Source organism: Anopheles stephensi, chromosome 2 (genome assembly GCF_013141755.1).
Source record: "Anopheles stephensi strain Indian chromosome 2, UCI_ANSTEP_V1.0, whole genome shotgun sequence".
NCBI lineage: Eukaryota > Metazoa > Arthropoda > Insecta > Diptera > Culicidae > Anopheles > Anopheles stephensi.
Genome location: NC_050202.1, coordinates 29586320 through 29611445, shown reverse-complemented (window position 1 = coordinate 29611445; position 25126 = coordinate 29586320). Strand labels below are relative to the sequence as shown.

Here is a 25126-nt window from a genome sequence, read left to right as displayed (position 1 = left end):
AAGCCAAAATGTTATGCTTGCGATGTCGAACCGGTTCTTCTACATTCGGCAGAACCCGAACCTGCACCCGAAAGCCAGAAACTGTCTAGAACAAGCAAATCGATAAATCCAGTATTTGACATCCAGCTAGTGACTATTATTGATGAGTGAATAAAATCAAAGAAGCCACATTTAAAAGGTCATGACGATTGGAATTTTGGAAGCGTATAGGAACGAACATAGGAAAAGGAGATGGCTGATTTTAGATACTTGCCATTGTGTCATTAAAATTTGAAATATTATCCGATATTACGACTCGGAGTCGGAATGATCAGATAGTCGTTTTTGGAAGCGATGTCACGGATCGTCCATAAATAACGTAACGTTAAAAGGGTAGTGGGAAGTAAAAGGGGAGGGGGGTGGGGGTGGTGAAGGATCGTAGTTTAGTTTTTTAAGGCTCTTTTCCTTTTAATCTTAGATATTTTTACCTCTTCATCTCCAATCCTAACCTATAGGAAGAAACCGCCCTGTGCTGTTACGTTCAGCACGATCAACCCCATCTTAAAAATTGGTTTGCTGCCTTTAATCATTATTTAAAAAAAATCTAATTTTTAATTTAAATTACAGTTCTTTGAATCTTTCTGGCTGTTGTATCTGCTTTTACTTCCCACGTTGCTTGTTGATATGCAAGTCTCAAGTTGCAAGTCTTGTTACCGATTATTGGTTTATCCAGCGTTGCCACTTTGCATGCCTTTTAGAGATTGTTACAAGAAGAAGTAGATGATCGCTTGCGCGGCTGAAGTCTGAATAGATGCACACCCCCCCCCCCCCCCCCACCTCACGGGCACTCATTTTTACAAGTGAGTTGCGCAAAAGTGTATCTTTTTCAGACTTTTTACTATAATTATGTATTTATTTATTGTTTATAGTTAATAAAAATTATTGGCTAAAGTCTGAATAGATACCTCCCGCCCCCCACCCCCACGGACACTCACTTTTGCAACTGAGTTACCTAAAAGGGTATATTTTTCATAGTTTTTAGTGTAAGTATTTACTTATTTATGAATTATTTATTATTTTGTAAAATTATAAATCATTATTACAACAATTTTTAACACTTTTGCTTAACTTGTATCTAAATTTAAGGTAACTCAGTAGTGAAATGTGAGTGCCGTGAGTGGGGGGCATCTATCTGGGGGGGAAGAAAGCTAGCGTTGCACGATGATTGGGGACGTTCCCTAGCCGTCGGCTTTCGATCTTAACCGTACCCAAACGGTCAGTTAGATCGGCAGTACGTTGCTGGCAGTCGAAGAAGACACCACAGCATGCATCACGCAACGGTTCGCCGGTGGACAGTTCGGCTATCGGCGATTCTGGTTGTTAGTTCACAGTGTGTGTGTTCCAGTGTTGTGCAGAACGAGTTCCAAACAAACGACTATGACGACAGCGAGTGTGGAAAGCGGCTGGTCCAGCACGAACCTCTCGTGAAGGGTGGATATTCGACGCGTCCCGGAAACTGGCCGTGGCATGTGGCACTTTATCAGCGCGGTATTGTCAGCGACAGTAACGAGTTCGAGTATGCTTGTGGAGCCAGCATTGTGCACCGATACCTGATCCTGACGGCGGCTCACTGTGTCACGTTCGCCGCTAGCCGACGCAAAATACCGACCGAAAATTTGTTGCTAAAGCTAGGCCGCTTCAATCTTTCGAACGAGGCAGAGGAACATTCACAGGCGTTCGACGTGAGCGAGACGATCGTGCACGAGGGCTTTCATCCGACAACGCTGGAGAACGATATCGCAATCTTGCGGGTGAAAATGCCTATAATTTATAATGAGTTCATTCAACCTGTCTGCATATGGAAGCGCGACGACGGTCTTGTCCTGCCCAACATCTACGAAGAGTTGGGCACGGTCGTTGGCTGGGGTCTCACGGACGGAAATCGCCCTGCGACAGTGCTGAACGAAGCGCACATGCCGATTGTGAGTGCGTTGCAGTGTCTGGCAAATGATCGGGATTTTTTCGGACGACTGCTATACCGAAATACGTTCTGTGCAGGATATAAAAATGGTACTGACGACTCTGTCCTAAGTGTTGCGTAAATGTAAATTCTGCTTTCGTGTTGCTTGCAGGAACGGGCGTCTGCAATGGCGACAGCGGTGGAGGAATATTTTTCCAGCTCAATAATCGTTGGTACCTAAGGGGAATGGTTTCCTTTAGCAAATCCTAACTTTCTTCCGGGCAGCCGGTGTGTGATTTGAAAAGATACGTCGGCTTTATCGATGCTTCGAGGTACATTGATTGGCTGTACGAAAACACGCCCAACAGCAGAATGGATGATCCGATATTGGGCCATCCTAACATTCGGCTTATCAATCAAGGAGATTGTGGACGAAACAATTTTGCCGACGAGCCCGTTGAGGAGCGTAAGCCCGTCTTCAAGCAGTACCCTTGGATGGCAGCGTTACGCCATCCTTTCGCCGCTTTCAACTATGTCCCCTGTAACGGAGTGTTGCTCAATCGAAACTACGTTCTTGCAACCGATTGTGTGTTTGACCCTACACTGTAAGTGTGTGTGTGTTGACAGCGATAATTGCCCGGTTACCCGTATTACCCGGTTTTTGTCTGCCATTCTAGAGACGAGATCAGTGCTACTCTTGGCGATTACGACATTTCTAAAACGGTCGATTACTTCATGGTGCATGATGATGACCAGCTGCCTGAATATTTGGGCTCTGTGCAGACTATTCCCGTGGGTCAACTGCTGCAGAAGGATGAGCTCGTGCTCGCCCGTCTAACCGTTCCAGCTGCTATCGGTCGGAGGGAGAACATTGCACCAATCTGCCTTCCAGTAACTCCACAAATGCGGAACCGCTTGTACAGTCGCTACATTATGACGGGCTGGAAGGATTACGGTGAAGATTCGAAAGTGTTGCAGCGAGCCATTTTTGATCGCATTAATTTGAGCAAGTGTAAGGCTGAATTTTCGAGCGGAGCACATTATGCAAATGTAGTAAAGCAGATAGCGGCTAACAAGATCATTTGTGCACGAAATCCGCTAAATGCTTCTCGTTTCCCGGAATGCAACGAGTACCTGCCTGGATCGGCATTTCAGATATTAGAGAAAACGTCGAATCGATATTTGCTTTACGGACTGCAGACCGGCGTAAGTGGCTGTGATGTTCCGGAACGGTACATTGCTATCAGCAAGTATCTGTTGTGGATTTTGGATAACATTCGTGGCTAAACGCTGGAGATCTGCGAGTTCTGCGCTGCACTGCTGTAGATGAGTATTCTGTAGAAAAATAAAATGAAATAAATGAACGTTAATCATGACATTGTCCTACAAGTCAACTGCACTGTTTTCAACGAAACATTTCAAAGAAATTCAAAGAGAGCTAACACGCACTGATCTTAAATCAATCCAACATTGAAATGATACCAATGTGAAGAAATTAGAGCACTGGCTCTTATTTCTCACTCAAATAAGCACTTGCCACTTTTCAGAGCAACTCTAATCGGCAAACATCGGAGTTTGTGCCCTCAATTATATCAGAGTGGCTTTATTCCTCAATTATATTCGAACGGTTCTGATTACGGTTGTGAGATTCGGGATTCAGAAGATTCGAAAGACCTGAATCGGGTGGGATTCTAAATGAGGGATTCGAATCCGAATCAGATTAAAGATAAGTGTTATGGTGATGCAAGCTGGTATATTCATCACGGCTCTCACGGCCTGCATCCTGTGAGATGCTGTGAGGTTCGGGATCGTCAGTGATCTCGCATGATATACATATAAGTATCCGTGTGCATGTCTCGGTGTTTATTTTACACACATGAAGACAGACCTCAACTTTAAGAATCCGAATCCGATCCGAATCTGAATTCGAATCGGAACGAAATTCGATTGGGATTCCACCGGGATTTGATAGGGACACAATTGGGATTACTACTCTGGTTGGTTCTCATCATTCCTGGTGGAGTCTTGCTTATTGAGCTGGTTGACTGAGTTGAGCTGGTCAGTTGATGTTGCAATTGCATGAACAATGCTATTGCTTATTGTATGGTACCTGTATAATTAAACCAAATTTAAAACCACGCTGTCGCCTCGACCACCGAAGCGCCACGTCCACGACCAACACGATACTACACTTTATTAATCAGAAAAAAAAACCGTGTACCCTGTCTCAGCTGCGGGCAAGAGGTGTTCGGTGCCTCAGGTCTTCGCACCTTGCTCAATTAGCGCTTCCGACCTTCTCTCTTAGTACCCAATCGTCTCTCTTCGTAGTCGGGGTTTGAGACAATGGCAAACGACTAGTGGAATTGCTTCTATATCTGACACATAGCTGGCGCCACGATCGTTCCAGATTTTACTGCATCAAATCAAGCTTACAAACGTCCGATGAAATCTGTGTCGATTCGTACTGCTCGGTGTCCTTTCGACAAGGCTTCTCATACGAGGGATGATACACCGTGATATGCCTCACTCCTCCTGCCACACTTACTGTCTGTCCTGTGTGGAGGTACTAAGTATCCACGATGATCGTAGATCGTGTAGGGCGTGTATGAAGACAAAGTCAGCCACACTTTACAAAGTGTGCAGAAGCTGATGATCAGTGGTCGTTCATTCGAATCGACCGTCGGGTATTGTTATTTATTTATATGTTACAAATATCTGCGTGTAGGGCTATTTCTAGCAGTCCAAAAAGTTAAGCTTAATATAAACGAAAAATAATACAAAAATAAAACCGTTCTATGAAGATCCATCTATGAGGACTGATATAACCCGTAGCTGTATATAGTCAGTCCTGCGTATCCTGCGTAGATCTTCGAAGATTTGTGATTTGAACCAAGGTCCTGCTGTGTGACAGACCGCCGACGTTGTCACCTCGGTCATCGGACCGCCGCAACCAGACGGAATCATCTGGGGTAAAACATAGAAATCAAACACGAAACGATGTATGGTTAAAGGCCTAGAAGCATTGAAGTAGATGAAATCTAGAAGCATTGAACCGTATATCTCGCAGGAATAAGCCGGCATTTCCACTGCAGTAAGACACAAACTCAGGCGTATGTATTTCTGATAAAACCACCCCGGCTGCATCCAATCTCCCTCAGGTCTGAGTCCACTTGATCCAGCCGACGAGCTCGCTTCCTTTACGTGTTCCTTTACGCCTCGTGCTGAACGGGTCACTGGCGAGCACCTTGATAGGGCAGGAGTCCGGCATCCTCATTAACGTGCCCTACCCAGCGAATTCTTCCGACTTTGGCAATTGTCAGGATATCTGCATGGCCAAAAAGCTCAGCTAGCTCGTGTTTGATCTTCCTTCTCCACACGCCCTGTTCGCACACACCGCCAAAGAGTGTCTGTAACAACCGCCGCTCGAAAATGACGAGTGCATTGGAGTTCTCCGCCAGCATAGTCCAAGACTCGTGCCCGTAGATGACAACCGGCCGAATCAGTGTTCGATATATGGCCTCTTTCGAGCGTTCTAGGAGTCTTCTGAACCGCAGGATTTTGTGGGGCCTTCAGATTTCGCTGCTTACGTTGTTGTCGGAAATTATGATTGTGCCAAGGTAGCAGAACTCCTGTACTACATCAAGATCGTCGCCGTCAACCACGTGCTCTATCACAGTCAGAGCTTCCGGCCTGCAGGTACTTTGTCTATGTCAATCCAATAGCCAATCTAGCGTCTAGCGAATGGTCTTTTTTTTGAAAGAACTTTCGCTTCAAGCAACAGAAAACACATGTTCGTGGTGGGAAGTTGTGCCTTAAATAAGAGAAAAATCTTCCCATTTTCACAGTTCTTCAAAGGATGAAACGAGTGATCAGTCTAGTGCTTTGTGGACTGTTCTGCTGCATTGCAGTGCTGTCATACGATAAAGACGAGACTCCATCAGATGGCGTGGCGCAATCTGGACGTATCTTCAATGCTATAGAAGTGAAGATAAAGAATCATAAGTATGCGTTGAGCATTCATTTGGAGAATCGATTCTTTTACGGTGCGAGCATTATTACTGCTTCTCACGCTTTAACGGCTGCTCGTTGTGTGTACCTCTTTTGAAAGCAGCCGTCGAGGGTTAGTTGTAACGCATGTTGCACAAATCTTAACCGCAATAATCCGACGGCATGATATCTCAATTACCCAGTTAACTGTACGCGGAGGCAGTACATCCGCAACCACGGGAGGGTTCCTATTTCGTGCTTCTAAAATTGTTGTACATCCATTCTACAATTCCGACTCATATCCTGGTACGTCTGATTTCGATGCAGCTATAGTAACGGTAGCGTCGAACGCTGTCAGAGGAAAAACGAACATGGCTCCGATAGCGCTGCAGACCTCGAAAGTGCCCGTTGGAACGAGTGCTTTGCAGTTGGATGGGGCCGTACTAAACTTAACGAACTAGCGCCCACAAATGGTCTGCGTTACGCCAACATGAATGTTGTGTCGAAGGCGGTTTGCGCGGCAGCATGGGACCCATTCCCAGCTCAAAGCATTTAATCTAAGTAAGTTCCGGTCGTTGATGAAACTTTCGTGAAATTTCCACTACTTTAACGAGTGTGATTGGTTCTTTCTATCCCTATAGTATGATTTGCGCCAAAGCCAATGGAGTGGATATATGCAAGGAAGACAGCGGTGGTGCACTCGTGTGTGGTGGACGGCTGAGTGGAATCATTTCCTTTACCAATCCGACCTGCAACAGTGCTTGGTCAGCAGTGTTTACGAGGATTACTGCATCCAGCATTCGCAGCTTCATTCGAAACCATACGGGCATTTATCAATTATGAATTTCAATCTTCAATGGTTTGGGTTCGAGGGTCAAATATGTTTACTAATGATAACAAAAGTCGAAACAAACTGGAGAAGACAATAGATGGAAATGTATGTTGAAAGAATTGCGTAGATATTCATTCAAAAGCACAGCAGCTCTTTTGAAAAATTATTTCAAATTTTTAGATCGATTGTGCAGTTTCGAAAATAGATTAGTTCGATTTCGAACCATTTTCGACCTCTTTCGTCATGATTTCGGTTTACAACGGGGTCGAAGGGTTTGATTCTCCAAAACGTCATTAGCGATTGAAAAAATACAAAGAAAAGCCCCTTTCCGTCAAAACTTTGTCGCGTACACGTCGTGCCCGATCGCACTGCTCCGAGTTATTGAAGGAAATCTGCTCAAAAATGGCATTCGGAGATGTTAAAACCGCCAACGGACTGAAGGAATTGGATAAATTCCTTGCCGACCACAGTTACGTCGAGGGGTAAGCGAAATACGTCCCGTTTGCAAAGTTGAGGTTATGCTCGCGATCATCCGACTGACGTGCAAACCGCTGTTCCTTCCCGTCCCGTTTTCAGATACACCCCGTCGAAGGCTGATCTTTCGGTTTTCGATGCCTTGGGCAAGGCTCCTGCCGCTACCTACGTGCATGCGCTGCGCTGGTACAACCACATCGCATCGTTCAACGCCAAGGAGCGCTCGGAATGGGGCGGTCAAGCTCTGCCGCAGGTTGCCGGCGGTAAGCCGACAGCTGCAGCACCGGCCGGCGGTGACGACGATGATGATGTGGACCTGTTCGGCTCGGAAGATGAGGAGGAGAGTGCCGAAGCAGCGAAGCTGAAGGAGGAACGCCTTGCCGCATACAACGCCAAGAAATCGAAGAAACCTGCCCTGATCGCCAAGAGCTCCATCCTGCTGGATGTGAAACCTTGGGACGATGAAACCGACATGAAGGAGATGGAGAAGAACGTCCGCAGCATCGAGATGGACGGACTTTTGTGGGGCGCGGCTAAGCTCGTACCGGTCGGATACGGCATTCACAAGCTGCAGATTTGCTGCGTTATCGAGGACGACAAAGTTTCGGTCGATCTGCTGACAGAGACGATCCAGGAGTTCGAAGATTTCGTACAGTCGGTTGACATCGCTGCATTCAACAAGATCTAAATGTGAGAATGCGAGAATGTTCGTGGGCGCGCTTGTTTCTTAAGTTTCTTCCGGCTGCTGTTGCAATGGCAATAACAGTGAAATAAATGTGAATCCTTTCTAGACGCAGCATACCTATTATATAGAATGTTCCGAAACATTGGTCCGTTATGACGTCAGCAAAATGATAAGCAGACACAAATCGAGACCGTCAAAGACGGAAAGGAATCCTTTTTCCTACATTTATGAAGAAATGATGGGCCATGAACTGGAATTGGAATGTTGGCTTGGCGGACGTTGTAGGAAAGTGAGCAGAAGCACTAATGTTTTTTTGTGTCGAAGTAGTTCCTAATATAATTTCAAGAGCTTAGTTAAAAAGAAAATAATTCCATCTCTATTTCTAGTGCAGACAACATAAATATTTTCCTCAATTTGCTCAAAAGGTTGCGATTAGAAAGCAGCTTTTGTAGCGTTCCGATTGCACACTGCAAAGCCCTACAAATGTTGAACCGGTTCAAGTTCAATCCCTCACAATTTGGCGCCCAGCTTCGATCGCTAAAGTGCATGCTGTAAACCTCGCCCATCGTCCTTTGACAGCTGCAACAAACACAAACAAAAATCCGTGAGAAAAGCGCACGATAAGGCGAAACAAATTTTAACTTCCTAGCAAAAAACGTGACGATTTTCGGAAAATCACCCGCTTCTGTAACTGTTGCGAATGGCGAAGGTGAATCTTTAAGGTGTGTAGCGCGCGACGCGTTTCAATGTTTGGCAGGACGCGGATTCTGTGCGCGAGATGGATCAACGATTGAAGCAGCCGTGGTGAATTGAAAGAAGAAGAAATACACACAGCCTACCCATCATCATCACGCAAAGAGAGCGAAGGTCCGGGAAATCGATTTTACTCCGTTCGGTGGCAGATCATTGGACAGGCTTTCGGCGAAAAATTCTGTTCCGAGCTGGAACGGCATTCGAACCGGCTAGTATATGCCTGTTCGTGGGAAGCATCGGAAAGTGTATGCGAGTTGATTTTCAGTTTCCGTAAGCACAGTGCGTGTATGTGTGTACGGTGGGAAAATGGTTCCGTCATAAACCATCCACAAAACAGCTGGAACGGTGAAAAACGGGAGTCTGTGTCGCGCGTGGCAATCGTGTCGTGCTTGGTGTGGTGTATCATTTTTCACGCATAGATTGACGGTACCAGCGTTCAACCGCGGCTAGCATATTCTTCGATACGTGTTAGGGTTGTTTGAGCGAGCCTAAAAAGGTATAAAATTGCGGATTTATCCTACCGCGGGTTGCGATTTATCCCGACCACACGATAGGGAGAGCAGAGCTCTAGAGGTAAAGGCTGGTTGAGAGAAGAAGAACACGAGCACGAGCAAGAAAGAGAGTGCAAGAACCCAGCACGTCGAAGACGACGTCCACGGCAAAACGGTGACGATGGTGAGAGCGCGCAGAAAAGCTTGTGCGTGGTATTTCGAAAAGGAAGCTGGTTCCACGAGCGTTCGCGAAAACCGGAACGGCACCGACTAATATAATTTTACAGTGGAAAACATCCAGTCGCAAAAAAAAACGGCCCTGCCTTGCAAGTGACAGTGACATCCATTGCCACTGTGTGGGGAGCACTTGGGTCGGCGGGTCTGGCGGTTGATGCAGCTTCCCACCGATGCGTGGGAGCACAGATGCATCCGATGACAGATTTTGCACTTTGGTTAGGTGCACAGAGATTGAGCCCCTTTTACGTCCAAAAAACCGTTCAGAGAGGAAAGCAAAACGATAGTGAGCCCGAGGATTGCAGAAAAGTGTGATTTGGGTGGAAAATTGTTGTTTTTCTTCACGGAGAAAAATTCCGTTCTTAATGTCTTTTGGACAAAGTAGGCTATCGGCGTATCGTTTCCGTTTCCATACATTCACACTCTCACACGCACACGCACAAGGGTTCGAAGTAGAGAAGGAAAATAGCAAAGTTTTTCATTGTAGTAGACTAACCGATGTCGGTGGTGCTTCCTGAGTGACGTGTTGTCAGGAAAAGTTCGCCAAAACTTGACGACGATCGGCGCACCGCGCGATTGGTATTTTCATTTCAAATTGCCATTTTTTGTACAGGAAAATTCAAGTGCACTGTGGGGTGGGTTGTGGGCCCGATCCAACCATCGATTGCGTGTGTAGCTGAGAAGTGAGCAAAGTTTGTGAACAGTTGTGATTTTTTCTCCAAATTTCTACGCACAAATAACAGAGTGCGTGTGCGTGTGTGTGTGTGATTGGGAAAATCTTGCCGTTCGTTTTGTTATCACAGCCATCTATATGCGTTTTTCTTCTCGACTACTGCCGTGCTTGTAGGCCCGTTTTGGTGCTGGCAGTATTGTGGTGGTAGGCCTCATCAAGGTGTAAGTGTGACGCGCGTGTGTTTACCGTTCGTGTGCTGCCGAAGAAGGTGCATCACAGTCCCCCGAGCGGAGGAGGGAAAAGGCAACAGCGCAAAGAGAGATCGAAAATTCTATATTTATCGAAAGTGGACATAGCACAGTGTTTGTGGCGGGTTAGTTTTTCCCTTTTTCGTGCCAGCAATTGTGTTGTTGTTGTGGTTGCGTGTGCCACCGCTACCGATCATCACCGTCGGTCCTCGTCGGTGGCAACCAACGAATTCGCTGCGGCAGCAAGGAACCGTTCTGCCCCGGTTTGGGGGTTTGGGGACCGGTGAGCCGATTTAGCTAAGCAATCGCTCTGGCAGCAAACGGACGTCGGCCTAAGCGCGACGCATCAGCAACACATCCGGCGGAAACAGCGACAGCTTCACCGTCCGCCGGGTGGCATCCGGGAGCGGAGCAACATTTCGGAGTGAAACGGATTCGCCACCACGGAGCTGGCCGGACCGATATCACCATCAAGCGGTGCGCTATAATGAAGAGGCGCAATGCCGATTGTGGCAAAATACGACGGCCCATCAAGAAGAACAAAATTGCCGAACAGATTGGGAGGTATGTATCTGGCACGAGGGTGGGAAGCATCCGGAAGCTTTGCTTTACTGCTTTGATCGTATGATTTATTGGATTATCGTTTGTTGTTGGTACGAAAGATTTGAGCGACGTGCATCACGTATCTCACAAACCCACAGGAAGAATTCTCTCCAACTAAGGATGCTTAGGATGCTCTCCGGCAAAGCATGCTACGTTGTGCTTGCCAGTTTGCGAGGGCTTAGAAGCAGCTAGAAAAGTAGAGGCAACGCCAAGTCTCAACAACTCTGCCTCTGGTCGATGGAAGAGCGAGAAGCAACCGGAAAAAAGTGCCATTAAACAGTGTGACCTCGGTTGGCATGTTTTGTAATCTTTTTTCTTCTTCAGCTGATAAAATTTGTCATTTTTTTTGTGACGTGTTGAGCTTCGTGAGCTCGGCAAAGAACGCCAACGCAAACAAAGGTTTAACAAATGGCATTCCGTTTCGATTTTGTTATAAGAGCCGCTAGGGACCGTGGGAAGAGGCAACAGCATGGGCGAGTGCAACGCTGCGCGCGCGTTGTAAACAAATAAGACCATCGTTTTCGGTAGGCCAAAAGGTGCCTTCGTCGTCGAACAGCGACAGCGAAGGAAGAAGGGCACATGCGTCGGCATTTTATTGCCTGTTAACTAAAACGCACACACACACGCGCGCGCGGGCGCCATCCTTTCCCTGTATCGCGAAAGCTACCGGCAATGATTCCCGCGAGGCTCCAATATTGTCGTTAATGGGTCTCCGTGGCACCCCCTCCCCGAGGGACGTATCGCGGCGTGTGATTGCTGGTATCAGTGCGGTCCTTTGGTGGTTGCCGTTACCGTGGCGTAATAAAGGGCAAACCGGCGGTGTGCCTGGTGGTTATTTGTTTTGGCTGGTCGGTCGGCTCTCACCTGACCGAGGGGTGCGAATTATCTCGTCAGGCGCGTGCGAGAAGACGCGCCACATGCCCGCGGAATCTTTGTACAGATGGTCGGGACAGATGATGTCGGAGACTGTATGTAAAATCGATAACGTACATTAATCGATCTCGCCGCTATAAGGGGTGCATTTGTCCCAAGTTGTGTACACAACAACGCTCAATGTATTAAGTCGTTGAACCTAATCGAATGAAGCATAACTTGAAAGCTAGAAATTTGAATTTCTGTATTATCCTATTTTACCTATAATATCTTTATTTGCTTTCTTAGTCAAGTCCTCGATACCGTTTACGGTACAATGGCGTCGTTTTTATATAAAATATTCCGGCCTTTCCGACGGATGCATCAACACATTTACAATAAAGCTCCTCCTCCTCATCCTCCTGCTAGCAACTCCCTCTAGAACTCTTTTACGAGAATTTTGTCCATTTTGAGCAGAAACCTTAGCTCAGAAAGCTTATGTGGGTATTGGGACTATAAATGTTCTATGCAATCGTAACTTTGTCTCAGCGCGACAGGTGTTTTGAGCACAGGAAGGAATCCTTAGGCTTGTGTATGACCGGTTGGCGATCAGAATCCTTGCGCTTATCTCAAAATCAATGTTGACGTGTCATTTCTGGCTTTTTGTGACTTTATTTTACCCTCTCAGCTTAGATTTACCGCCTGGATAGTCAGTCCTGTATACATGTGTGATCATATCTACCGGTAAATCCCACCTGCGTGAATTAGTGATAATCAGCATGGCCGATTATGGCCGAGACGCGGGTCAGTCTTTTGGTGTTGAACCTCCGACTGTGGGTAGAGGTTGCAGAGCCTAAGTAGAGTAGGAATCTCCTAACCAAGGTTTTTTTCTCCGCCTGATCCATGCTTTGATAGGAGCATCCATGCTGGTGTATAGGAGAATCCCTAAACCAATGGCGTTAGTATAATCCAGGGTTTCGATTGATTTACAGCAGATGGCCTCCAAAGTTTCCACTTCCGAGTCTCGTATGGTTCACTCTAGCGCTAGTTTTATGAGGAGATCAAAACCCATTTCCACACATCCGCCTGGGTCCTTCGGAGGAAGAGAAGGGCCCTGAGAGCTTTCCATTCACCTTCAACTACTAAGCTTGGCCGGGAGGAAATCACTCAAGATATTGTAGCAATACAGCTGTTGCTCCGCTATTTTATGTAGGATTTGCTCCATGGTGAAGATCTGGTTAGTGGTTGAACTTTTTCCGTTTCGGAATCCTCTCTGGTAGATTCCAACTATCCTTGCGACGAACGGAACAAGTCGGTCTTGTAATATTAACGGAAAATCTTGCAGGCGGTATTCAAAACCATAATACCGTTGCTGTATCTATCTCGCTTCTTGTATATGAGGTCAGATTCTAATCCCAATCACACATCTGACATCGAAACACCATCCCATACTTCAGGAATAATCTGCTTCGATCCTATAAAATAAATAAAAGACTTATTGAGAATTTTGTGAAACTATGATTGCCTTCGTAAGAAGTAGAACTCTGCATAAACCTTCCTGCAGCCAAGGATGTTCCTGGATAATAGCAGGTCGTTCTGCCTAGAAAACTTATACAAGTTGTACAATTCTTCTATAAAGTCATTTTTTGGTGGACAATTTAAAATTAATAGAGGGTAATTAGTTATCCTAACAGAAATAAAATTTCATCAACTGCATTAATACTTTGATGGTACAGTAATCACAAAAAATGTTGAGGATTTTATTTAAAAGAAGCATACGAAATCCTTATACTCTTCAACTTGAAGTTGGGTAATCAACTTATTAGGAAATTATAGTTGAAGAATACTCACGTCTCTCTTGAAGGGTCATGGATACATAGAATCCCTTCGCCATTTTCACATTTTGTATGGAATTATGTGTCTTTTGTGTTGGATGTCCGGGGTAACCGATTTCCAACACCTAATCTGGATAATGCTTCATCATGTCTACTGTCTACAGAATACTTGTTGCTTCCTCTGAATGTTTTTTTTTAATTATTATTATCATCTGGCCATTTGGTAGTCTTCTGCATGTCGCTGATATAACGCTTTTGCAACCCAGTCACCAGCTCCGTTGGAATGTATCTGATGCGCCTGACTGATCCTGTCCATTTATTCTCCTGCTATACCTACCGGCTAATTCTTCCGTTTGCTTTTCCATTCTCCGACCACTCTTCGCCGTTTGTGATACAATTTTACCGCACGAAATAACTGCAACTGGCACAACAGCTGCAGCATGCAAATAGGATACGTTTTGTGTTCTCCCTTTAAGCGCCTTCCTGTGTTTCTTTCATTCCTCTCTATGTGGTTTTGTTTGTTGTGTTGTAGTCAGCTGGTTCAACTGGCAGCCATCAGCTGTCCCTCGCGCATATCCATTGGTCGATCGTGGTACACAGTCCATCCGTATTAGGGATGGGCGCTCCGGTTCGGAATCACGATTCCGATCCGATTCGAAAGAACGATTCCGACCAGTTCCAGACTCGTTTTGATTCCGGATTCGTTTTGATTCCGGACTCGTTTTTTATTTGACGAGTAAACAGCCGCTGTTAAAGGAAAAAGAAACACAGTAAGTGAAAGTAAAAAAAAGAAGAGGTAACCCCCGTCGCCTCCAAAATTCTACCCGCAGATTATACCACCAAGCAACCGTCTGGCAAGGACAAAGAAGAGAGGAGATAACTCAGAACAGTGTGCACGACACATATATTTACAGCAGAATGGGAATCCGGAGCGCGGAATCAAAAACGAGTCCGGAACCAAAACGAATCCGGAATCAAAAACGAGTCCGGAGTTTGTTTTCATGCTGATTTTTTTTTCTTGATTCTCTAATTGATACTTGATTTTTGGGGCATAAGTTTTTACCGATTTATTGTGAAGAGGTGAAAACATGGGCTGATAATGATTTTCGGCTTTGGTAATGCAAGCAATACCTTGCTTTGGTAATGCAAGTTTTACCTTCGGTAATGGTGCATTCTCGCCTACCTCACAGGTCACACGGCTCATACGGCTCATACGGGTTCAGTATGTTTCCTGCCACAGGGTGCGGTGCCGGTCTTCATATGGCTTTGCACATACAGCCCCAGCCAGCCTTGATCACCCCCAACCCCCTAAAGAAAAAAAAAACGGAGCGCGGAATCATGATCCGGACTCGACTCCGGCGACGGATCCGGATCCGATCGGATCCGGAAAATGGTCGAATCTGCCCATCCCTAATCCGTATATAATGGCATCAGTTGAGTGTGGTTTGATCGTTGGTTTGTAATGCTTAATGCTCATTTATTAATGGGGGATTTTTTTCTGTTCCGTTATCAAAAAAGATTTAAAACAAACAATTGAAAGTAATGGAAAACGAAGATGTTAAGCCAAATTTCCCCATACAAAACGCTATCGAAACGAAAAGATAAATATTTTAAAAATCCTGTACCGGTTGGAACAACTGCTCAGTGAAATTATTATTATTTTTTTTTCAGCAACACCTTGCTCTACATCAAATTTCTTCTCCTATGGGCGTCCGTAATCACAGCAGACTTTTTGCTCGAGTTTCGTTTCGAATTCCTATGGCCCTTTTGGTTGCTGCTCCGTTCGATATATGATTCGTACAAGTATAAAGGATTGGTACGTTGCATTCTCCAACAGGCGGCTTGTGAAACTGTTACTTACTGTAGTTTTCATTTCAGGCATTTTCCGTACTGTTTGTCTGCATAGCGGTAACATCCGATCTTGTCTGCCTGTTTTTCATCCCCGTTCAGTGGCTATTTTTTGCCGCCAGTACCTACGTTTGGGTGCAGTATGTCTGGCATACAGGTACGTGTTGCTGTGTCACTAAAAACGGCGTCAGAAGGCTAACATCGGTTTTCCATCGTTTTCTGTGACCGTTTCAGATAAAGGAATCTGTTTGCCGACGATAATACTGTGGATATTGTTCGTCTATCTGGAGGCTGCCATACGATGGAAGGACAGTCGCAATATACCACATCTCAATCTCTGCCGGCCGTTTGCCGCCCATTGGTAGGTTTTTTTTTTCTTCATAGCAAACAGTGGAACCGTTTGATGGTGCTGTAAACTATTGCGTTTGTCCATTTCAGTATCGGGTATCCGGTGGTGACGCTTGGGTTCGGTTTCAAGAGCTATGTCGGTTACCGCATACGGCAGCGCAAGCAGCGCGAGGTGGCAAAGGACAATGACTTCTACATGCAGTTGCTTCAGGAAGCACTGCCGAAGGAAGAGTCGAAAGCGTTAGAGCCGTTGCCCGATGGAAACGAGTCGGCTGCGCAGAAGGATCTCGTACCAGTGGCGGCGACGTCGAGCAACCCTAATAGTCTGAATAACAGTAGTAGTAGTAGTGGTGGCGCTGCGAGCAACCGAAGTGACACAGGACAGCATAATAATCATCACCATAATCATCATAATCACAACCATCACCACCATAACCATCAGCAGCAGCAGCAGCAGCAGCACCACAGTAAGAGTACCCAGAGTTACAAATCGTCGAGCAGCAGTAGTGCCGCTTCGACGACGCATGCAAATGGGCACGTCGGTAGTGGTAGCTCACCGTCGGCATCGTCGAGCAGTGCGATGAACGGGAGCGTCAATCACTCGTCGCACCAGCAGCAAGGCTCTTCCAAGCATCGGAAAAGTTTGGACAAGGATAGCAGCGCCAGCAGCAATGCATCGTCCAATTCATCCAGTACGTTTAATGCCGGTAGTAAGATGAACGGCGGCGGTGGTGGTGGTGGTGGCGGCGGTGGATCTTACTACTTCCACCAGACCGCCACATTCCAGCAGATCGGTAACAATAGCTCCTCCACCTCCTCCTCCAGCAGTAGCACCAGTAGCAATAGCAGTAGCAACAGCGGCAGTACCACAATCAGTACAAAAGAAAGCTCGATCGCGGTGAATCGTGCAAACGATCATAATGGGACCGTTCATTGTAATGGTAGTACCGTCGGGAAGGATGCCAAGGAATGTGCCGCGTCGCAAGGACAAACGGCTCGTAAAGATTGCGACCGGGAGGCCAAAACCGGTGACAACTTGGCCGGTTCGGGTTCGAGCAACTCGACAAAACACGGCAGCGGACAAACGACGGCATCCAGTCGTTCAAAGAGTCCAACCGAAAGCACTCCACCATACAGCGGTGCGTTGGGAAATAAATCCAATGCCGGTAAGCAGAATGGTCACGTGACGCAATACCATCAACCGGAGCTGGTACAACCACCGACGGCCAGTGAAGCAGCAGCGACCAACACCGAATCGAAAGGAGGTAGTGGTCGTTCGGGGCGCAAAAATCGATTCAAGAAGGCTGCCGAGCAACAGCAAGCGCACCTGTCCGCCATCGCAAAGCTGTGTGCGACGCTTGCACTCGCCTCGTCCGTGACGACGCTTACGACGACGACAGCGACCTCGACATCCGGTGGTGGAGGCGACAAGGGAACAACCATCACATCGTCTACGTACACCGCCACCGGCAGTGCGCCGTCTGCGTCCGTTAAAGACAATCACCAACAGAACGGGGAACAGGCGAAGGTGCTGGCCAGCACATCCAATGGCAGCAGTGCTGACGGTGGCAAACCGGACTGTAGCGTCTCGTCCGTGAATGGGACGCTAAAAGCGACACAAACGGCGACCGGATCGTCCTGTTCAGCTTCAGCGTCCGAGTCCGGGCCGCCAGCCGCAACCGTGATTGTGCAGAAGGTGTGTGAGTCCTGCCCACGACTCGAAGGGGATGTAAAGAAATTGCGCGCCGAGCTGTCGGCACACCGGCAAACCGAGAACGAGCTGCGCCAGAAGTATGATTCCAACACGAGCAACCTGAAGGCGTGTCTGCAGGCCAAGCAAAAGGATTACGATGAACTGCAAACCCGGTAAGCGGAACTAGTGGAACGTGTGCTTCTTCTAACGATCTTTGAAGGTCATGCCTGCCATTTCTGGCTTACTAGACCTATTGGATACCGCATAGTTGGATCAGTCAGTCCTCACTATGGGGGAGCGACACCCCATGACAGTGTACCACCGAGAAATGCGTTTGTATTAGCATCTCATTCCTTTTTTTCTCCTCCCTCTTCCCAGATACCAGGAGCATTGCAACCAACGGCAACAGGAGCGTCAGAATTTGCAAACCGTCGAGAGACGGTTGGGCGAGGAACGACGCCACCGGCAGTCGCTCGAGGCGCAACTAAACAACGAGCGCAAGTATCGCAAGCAGGCAGAGGAAAAGGCCGCCCGGGCCGAGTGTGGCGAGCCGTGCAAGATGAAGAAACAGCAGATGGAACTCGAGATGGATAAGATGCAGAACGAGCTGCACAGCATGGAGGAAGCGAAGCTGATGGCGGAAAAGCAGGCTCGTACCTATGAGCAGGAGGTAATTTCCCACCGGGCGATTCGTGGCATGTGGTATGTGGTAGTAAATGGCGCAACTTCTTTCCCCCCCCCCGGTTACAGTTGCGCAAGATGGAGCTACAGCTACGGAACCGCGATGCGCAGCAAAACACCGAGGTGTTGATGAGCGCGCTGGCCGCAATGCAGGATAAGAACGCGACGCTCGAGAAGAGCCTGTCGGCCGAAACGAGATTTAAGCTGGACTTATTCTCCGCCCTCGGTGGCACCAGGCGAGAGGTTGAAATACTGACCTGTACGTGTCGCGGCCGCACCTTCCGGCAATCGGGCAAGCCCACTTGGAAGTAATGTGCCACCTCTCCGCTTTTGCTTTTGCAGGTTCGCTGCGTGCGAAGGAAGAGGAAATACTGGACCTGAATGCAAAGATCGTACAGCTGCTGGCGGTCATGCCTACCGAGAACCTTTGCCTGACCAGCCACGGTGGCGGTACGGGTTCGGACGGCGGTGCGTCGATGATGCGGTTGGCCGATGCACCGCAGCTTCTGCCACAATCCATGACGAGCGGGCATCTGAATGGCATTGGGCCCGGCAGTGGCACTGGTGGCAGTGGTGGAGGAGGCGTAGGCGCGGCCGGTGGTGGCAGTGGTGTAGGTGCAGGCAGCCAACAGCAACCGAGCCCGATGTCGCACCTGGTGCAGAACGGACCATCGTTCTGCAGTCAATTAGGCAGCCTCGGGGTGCTCACGTCCACGATGTCGGCACTGCCCTCGTCATCGGTGCTCTCCGGTCCGCACACCAGCTCCGCCGGCAATGGCACCAATGGGGGACAAATAGTACAAATGCAAGGCTCGAACAACGGAGGCGCAAACGCCGGCAACTGCCCGTCCGGGCTCGATCCGAACGCGACCATTTACACGCCGAAAAACAACGGCATGGTCGGTGGTACCGAAGCCTGACCGCATGAGCTATCGTTTTTTCCGCCCAGCAATGTGTCATACTCCACGCGAACTCCGTCAGCGCTGTCGCTATTTGTAAGCTTGCCGGGTAGCAGCACCACCATCACGTCCACCACCACGAACGCCACGACGAGCGGCAGCGGCAGCAACCTAATCAGCGCCGGCGTGGCCAATCTGGCGCAACAATTGAACGCACACCAGGCTCAACATCCGTCGGGCGTTTCGGCAGCGAATAGCTTACCTTCCTTGCTACTATCGCCGCCCAGTCACCATCTCAGCATTCATCCTCATCACCACCACCAGCATCATCTTCAACCGCAGCAACCGTATCAGCAGCAAAAATCACAATCCCATCACCGACAAACGCTTCCGTCAAACGATCCGTTCGCTTAGAGATGCCATTCGCTTTTACGACCTGGGAATGCTTACTTGTTTCTTCTTTCTTCAGCTAATCATTTGCTCATTTCTTCTTTGCACTCTTTTAGATCGTTTTGGTTTCGGTACACTTACTTCTCTGTCTGTCTGTCTGTCGGTCTGTTTGCTTGCAAGCGCTATTGCAATGGGAAAACACAACTTTGCTGTCGAAGATAACGCGATATTGATCTCATATGAACTAATCTCCCCATACGACGAGCTTGCCTTTGTCGCACTCACTGGTGAGCAACAGCAACGCGCTGCCTACAGGTGACCTAACGTTTCAAACGCAACACGCGACACTACTGACACCCTGGCTGCTAGCCCCATGCTAAGTAGTGTTTGCTTTCTCGCACTCCCTATTTTTAAGTTCCTAGTTTTCTTTAAACACAATCCAGTTGGATACAAATAATGTGTTTCACTAATCGGAAAATCATGACTCTCGCCTTGCTATTTCGTAGCGTACTTTATAATTTAGAAGGATTTGGTCATCCTTAAGAGGGTAGTACACGCTGGTGGGCTGATAAAAAGTGATTCTCTGGACCTCTTTTTTTACAAATAACTAACTCCTATGAGCCGGTACATGTCCTACGTATGAAGCGCAAAAAGGAAATTAATAATATAGTACTGAAGAAAGTGTTTCCTTAAATACTAGTGATGGGCAAATTGAGGCAGAATGAGTGAATGAATTAGATGATTCGTGAGAGTCACACATCACCAAGAGTTATTTCAACTCATGTGAAATAAAGATGAGAGAGCAACTGCTCACTAACACGTGAGAGGTGAGGCCGCCGAAGAGTGCACAGCTACCTTGTTGAAATCGAAGAGCGCGCTCAGAGTCCTCATTTTATTGAGGCGAGGCCTCCCAGTAGCTCTCGAGCTCACTATCTAACACTACTTGTGGTTTAGTTCTCCGTGCCGACTAAACACTCAATCACTACGTTTTAGGTTCACTCTCTTTGTCTTAACTATCTGAATAAGTTTCAACTCACTCACTGTGTATTAATCACTTTGTGAATTAAATATCGCTTTGACAAATGAAAACACGATGGCAATTTGTGTTTGAGATAAAAATGATGTAATGCGATATCAACGTACTGAGGGTATTGAGTGAGTTAAAACGAGATGAGTGAATTAAAGCAAAGTTAGTGAGTAAAAACCTAGTGAGTGAGTTAAAACGTAGTGAGCGAGTGAGAAAACGTAACGAATGAAACACAATCGTAACAACCTCACAGAAACGTGGTGAGTGAGTGAGTGGCTAGTCGGCATGGAGCGGCGAACTCTTCAAGAGTCAGTATAAGATTTAACTCATTATTCTTACTCACTCTGATTCAAATCACGATACTTTTCGAGCTACTGTGGCCGCAACATCATTGAAAACATGGGCTTTTCAAATCCCATCCAGACCGTCTCCCCGTACGTAGGGCCGTGACTACTGCTTTACTACGGGTAGAAATCAGTCACAGAATGCCAGAAATGGCAGGCCAGCGACCTCTCGAGGTTGTGGTGCCAAGGAAGAAGAGAGAGTGTACTACCCTTTCTTAGTACGTCGTCGCTGAAATCCCGGAGCTTACTGTTTCCAATCGGCACCGTACTTACCAGAATCTTCAAGCAGCTAAAATCATTGATCCATTCAGGCCATTGTGTGTCCGTTTTTTTTAATAGTTCCTTTCACTATTCTTAGCACGGTAATGGTATAAATTTTTTGCTCTTAAAAACTCAAACCCCTCTACTTGGAGACGACGGAGATCGAAGGCGAAACCCGACATTTGCTCGTTGGAGACGCTGGCGCACGTCTTGAACTGCGTTTCCATTGGGTTCGCCACCCCCCCTCCCCCCCCCCCCCCCTCCCGCCCACTAATTTAAACGCCACAATGCTTAGCCAACCGGTTTGCAGGTTGTTGGAAAAGCTAACTTGCAAACGAGAAAGTATCTTGCTGGAAGGGAGGAAAATGCAGACATAATGTTGTGATATTCATATTACTTAAATATATATATATATATATATATACACACACGTACAATATATATATTCTTACATGTATGTATTTTTACAATTAATCGTAAATCTAGATTATTTATCATGTACACACACACACAACAGTATACCGGAACACTCAAACGCGATTCGGTAGCTTCAACTGTTGGCGCCAGTCGGAGCGCACACCACCTTTAGGGAGATACTTAGGGGCAAGATGAAGATACGGAAAATCTAATTTGTCCAACAATAATCTGTTGCCCGCTTCCTTGACACACACACACACACACTCACATACTGCCCCAGCAACTCGGTACAGTTGCCTACAAGAAGCCTATCATCGCCTCTGCAGCAGCCAAACGTGCAAAAGGTTTTTAGTTAAGTTTCGTTCGATTTTTTGTTCGTACTAAGTTAGTGCTATAGCTCGAACGTTTTTTTTTTAGCTTTGGTTTTGCTTGCTCACTTTATCACGCGTTTAAGTTGCTTTTATATCACAACCAATCGATACGGGCATCTCCCGACACCGAAAGCCGCTCGGTTCTGTGTGCGGTGGTTGTTATCGTGGTGGTCGGCTGCACGAATAAATCTTCTGTGCTGGATAAGGAAAAGCTAGGGGGATATGCATTACATGCTAGTGCGAAAACGTTTAACTTATCGTGTAGAAAATCCCATTTTCCAAGCTGTGCATGTCCATGCGCGGACAAGAAGAAACCCACGACACAACTGCACGAACGGTACGGCTACAGCTGGAATAGAAATGTGTTAAGGTGCAGGAGGAAAGTCCACTCGCGCAATGTATTATAGTCCCGCCACGGGGGGAAAGACAAGTAGGGAGGAGCGCAGGAGCACACCGTGAAGCGACAGACGGTGACAATTAGTAAACGATAAGATGATAACACTTACACGAAAACCAAGCAAAACTACTGCAAGAAATATCGAGATCGATATCTATGGATAAAACAACCTTAAGGAACCCTATGGAAGATGGACGACCGCCGAGAAAGATCTATGGTGTAATCACACTAAAGAAAATAAAAAAAAAACCGAAAGTGATAATGCAAATGTAAAAGATGAAGTTTTCCGAATACTTCGATTTTGAAAATGTCCTTCATGAACCGGTCCAGTGAAGCATATCCGAATGACTTGGTGGTTTGAATATTCCTGAACTTGGGGTTTGGGTCCTGAGCATAATTGCAAATACGTGTTGCTATTAGTGTATCTTTTTGCATTAGTGTATCTTTTTGCAAATGCAACGATTGTTCAGAATAATATCATTCGAAGCTGAGTATAACAGCAAAACAAATCTACACTAAAAGTACAATCCATTGTGATTGCTTCAACAGACACCTAAACGGAGCAGATGCAGCAGACCGGGAGAGGATCAGGCGCAGAAAGCAGAGGGAGCAGCATGACAACGAAGAAGTGCCCCTGCCATTCCCAGCCAACGCTGGGCTGGTGGCTGAACTGCTCGAGATGGGCCTGGAGAGACTTGCCGCGATCATGCATTAGGAAATGGGACCAGGACGAATGGAAGCTGGGTACCATTCACCCAGTGTACAAGAAGGGCGATAGACTGGACTGTGCTAACTTCGGAGCCATCAAAGTCATGAATGCTGCCTTCAAGATCCTGTACCGCTCACTCTTCTGCAGACTTGCACCCCTTGGTGCAGATTTCGTCGGAAGCTACCAAGATGTTGGAGGGAAATCCAAGACGGACCAAATCTTCACTCTAGATCAGATCATCCAGAAGTGCCGGGTGCACCCAATCCTCACGCACACCCCTGTTCATCGACTTCACGTTAGCCTACAATACTGAGCTGGGCACAGCTGTTGAGGGCTTTTATGAACGGTGTGCAGTGTAAGGCGAGAGTGTCGATCATGTTTGAATCATGTCGGAATCGTTCGAATCTCACCGGGGACTGAGGCAAGGGGACGGACTCTCCTGTTTGCTTTTCAACATCGCTCTGGAAGGTGTCATGCGGGCTTCGACATTAGGGGTAAAATTTTCACCTGCTCTCTCCAATTCCTTGGCTTCGCGGATACCATCGACATCATCGGTCGGACATCTGCGGCGGTGTGCGAGGCGTACACCCCATTAAAACGTGAGGCCGATTGGCAATTGGATTGACAAAGACAAAGTACCTGCAGGCCGGAAGCTCTGACCGTGATGGAGCTCGACTCGGAAGCAGAGTTTTAGTTGACGGCGACTTGAGGTAGTAGAGGAGTCTTGCTACTTGGGCACGATCGTAACACCGGACAACAATGTAAGCAGCGAAATCCAAGGGCGCATTGGTCAGGGGAAACAGACTACTGAGATCCAGAAGACTCCTACAACGCACGTAATGCGCCATATATTGCACACTGCTACGACCGGTAATCCGCTACGGGCACGAGTCCTGGACCATGCAGGCGGAGTCCTGGACACCAATGCCGGTGCTACGTATTATCCTTGGTGGGGTGTGCGTGCAGGGCGTGTGGAGAAGGAGAATGAGTCACGAGCTAGCTAAGCTGTTTCGCGATGCAGATATCCTGTCGGTTGCCAAAGCCGGATTTGCTGCCATGTTTCCAGGAGACGGATTGGACACCATGCCTTTTATTTTAGACGTGAAGAAGAAGAAAAAGTGTGTGATTCCTGGACCAGATACTTTACATGGCTATTAATGTTTTCCTTTGAAAATGGTAACGGTCTTTATGCATAGCACTCCATTTTTGAACTCCACAAGGGTGCAAATGATATTATTTTACCCGCTTTCGGATCATCCAATGTTTGGCAAGCGAACGAGATCTGTAGTAATCACGCCCAGGACAGCATTGTCTCTCATTACAGATGCATTTAGACTCATCACCACACAACGGAAATGGTGAACGTGCAAGCTACTATTAATATTGCGTGATGAGATTGAAAAGGATACACTTTATTAAGAGATAAAGAAAAGGACTGATAGCATATCTTCAATAAAATTGATTCTTCTTGATTCTGGTAAAAAAAAAGAGGGAGCAATGATTGCATCATGTCGTTATCATACGAAATCTCCATCCAAATTAGCTACAAGAGACTCAGAGCGAAATGCAGAAAAATTGTGATGGTTGCTACTTGTGTCCTATACTGCCTAACACCTGGCGGCGAAGTTCGAATTCATGATGGACTTCATATAGGCGACATGATGGACCATAGCAAAGGACTGGAAACTTGCAAAGTTTGCCGAGAATAGCAACATCACAACCACTGACCAGATCTTCACGATGCGGCAAATCTTGGAGAAGATGGCGGAACAGCAGCTCCACTCCTACCATCTCTTCATTGAATTTAAAGCCGCATATGACAGCATAGCCAGGGTAAAACTGTACGACGCTTTGAGCTCCCCAGGCTTGTAAGAATGACAATGGCTAACATCACATGCCAGGTGAAGGTGGATGGAAAACTCTCAGGGTCCTTTGCTACCATCAAGGGCCTGCGCCAGGGAGATGGGCTTGCCTGTCTCCTTTTCAACCTGGCGCTAGAGAGAGCCATCAGCGACTCGGAGGTGAAATCTTCGGGGATCATCTTCTATAAGTCAATCCAGGTCCTGGCAGAAACGCTGATGACATAGATATCATTGGTTTGAGGCTCTCCTATATAGCAGAAGCATATCAAAGGA

At 47.1% G+C, this 25126-nt stretch overlaps 2 protein-coding genes and 1 pseudogene across 10 annotated transcripts; all 3 read left to right on the top strand.

The window, feature by feature from the left end:
* The first annotated feature begins 1304 nt into the window (after nucleotides 1–1304).
* On the top strand, nucleotides 1305–3270 carry LOC118507357 (annotated as a pseudogene).
* Nucleotides 3271–7064: 3794 nt separating this feature from the next.
* LOC118506122 (probable elongation factor 1-beta) lies at nucleotides 7065–8024 on the top strand. The gene is made up of 2 exons (XM_036042848.1): nucleotides 7065–7240; nucleotides 7335–8024. The coding sequence occupies exons 1-2, from the start codon at nucleotides 7161–7163 to the stop codon at nucleotides 7918–7920; spliced, it is 666 nt and encodes a 221-aa protein (XP_035898741.1). The 5' UTR covers nucleotides 7065–7160; the 3' UTR covers nucleotides 7921–8024.
* A 456-nt stretch (nucleotides 8025–8480) lies between these two features.
* Nucleotides 8481–22557, top strand: LOC118506121 (macoilin). Of its 9 annotated transcripts, none has more exons than XM_036042847.1 (9): nucleotides 8481–8639; nucleotides 10243–10880; nucleotides 15278–15422; nucleotides 15485–15611; nucleotides 15689–15815; nucleotides 15893–17668; nucleotides 17874–18165; nucleotides 18246–18435; nucleotides 18519–22557. In XM_036042847.1, exons 2-9 carry the CDS (start codon nucleotides 10804–10806, stop codon nucleotides 19094–19096), a joined length of 3312 nt encoding a protein of 1103 aa, XP_035898740.1. In that variant the 5' UTR covers nucleotides 8481–8639; nucleotides 10243–10803; the 3' UTR covers nucleotides 19097–22557. The 9 variants fall into 9 exon arrangements, with proteins under 9 accessions (XP_035898740.1, XP_035898731.1, XP_035898734.1 ...); XM_036042838.1 differs by having other exon boundaries at nucleotides 10009–10880; nucleotides 18519–21548; XM_036042841.1 differs by having other exon boundaries at nucleotides 8482–8626; nucleotides 18519–21548.
* The last annotated feature ends 2569 nt before the right edge of the window (nucleotides 22558–25126 follow it).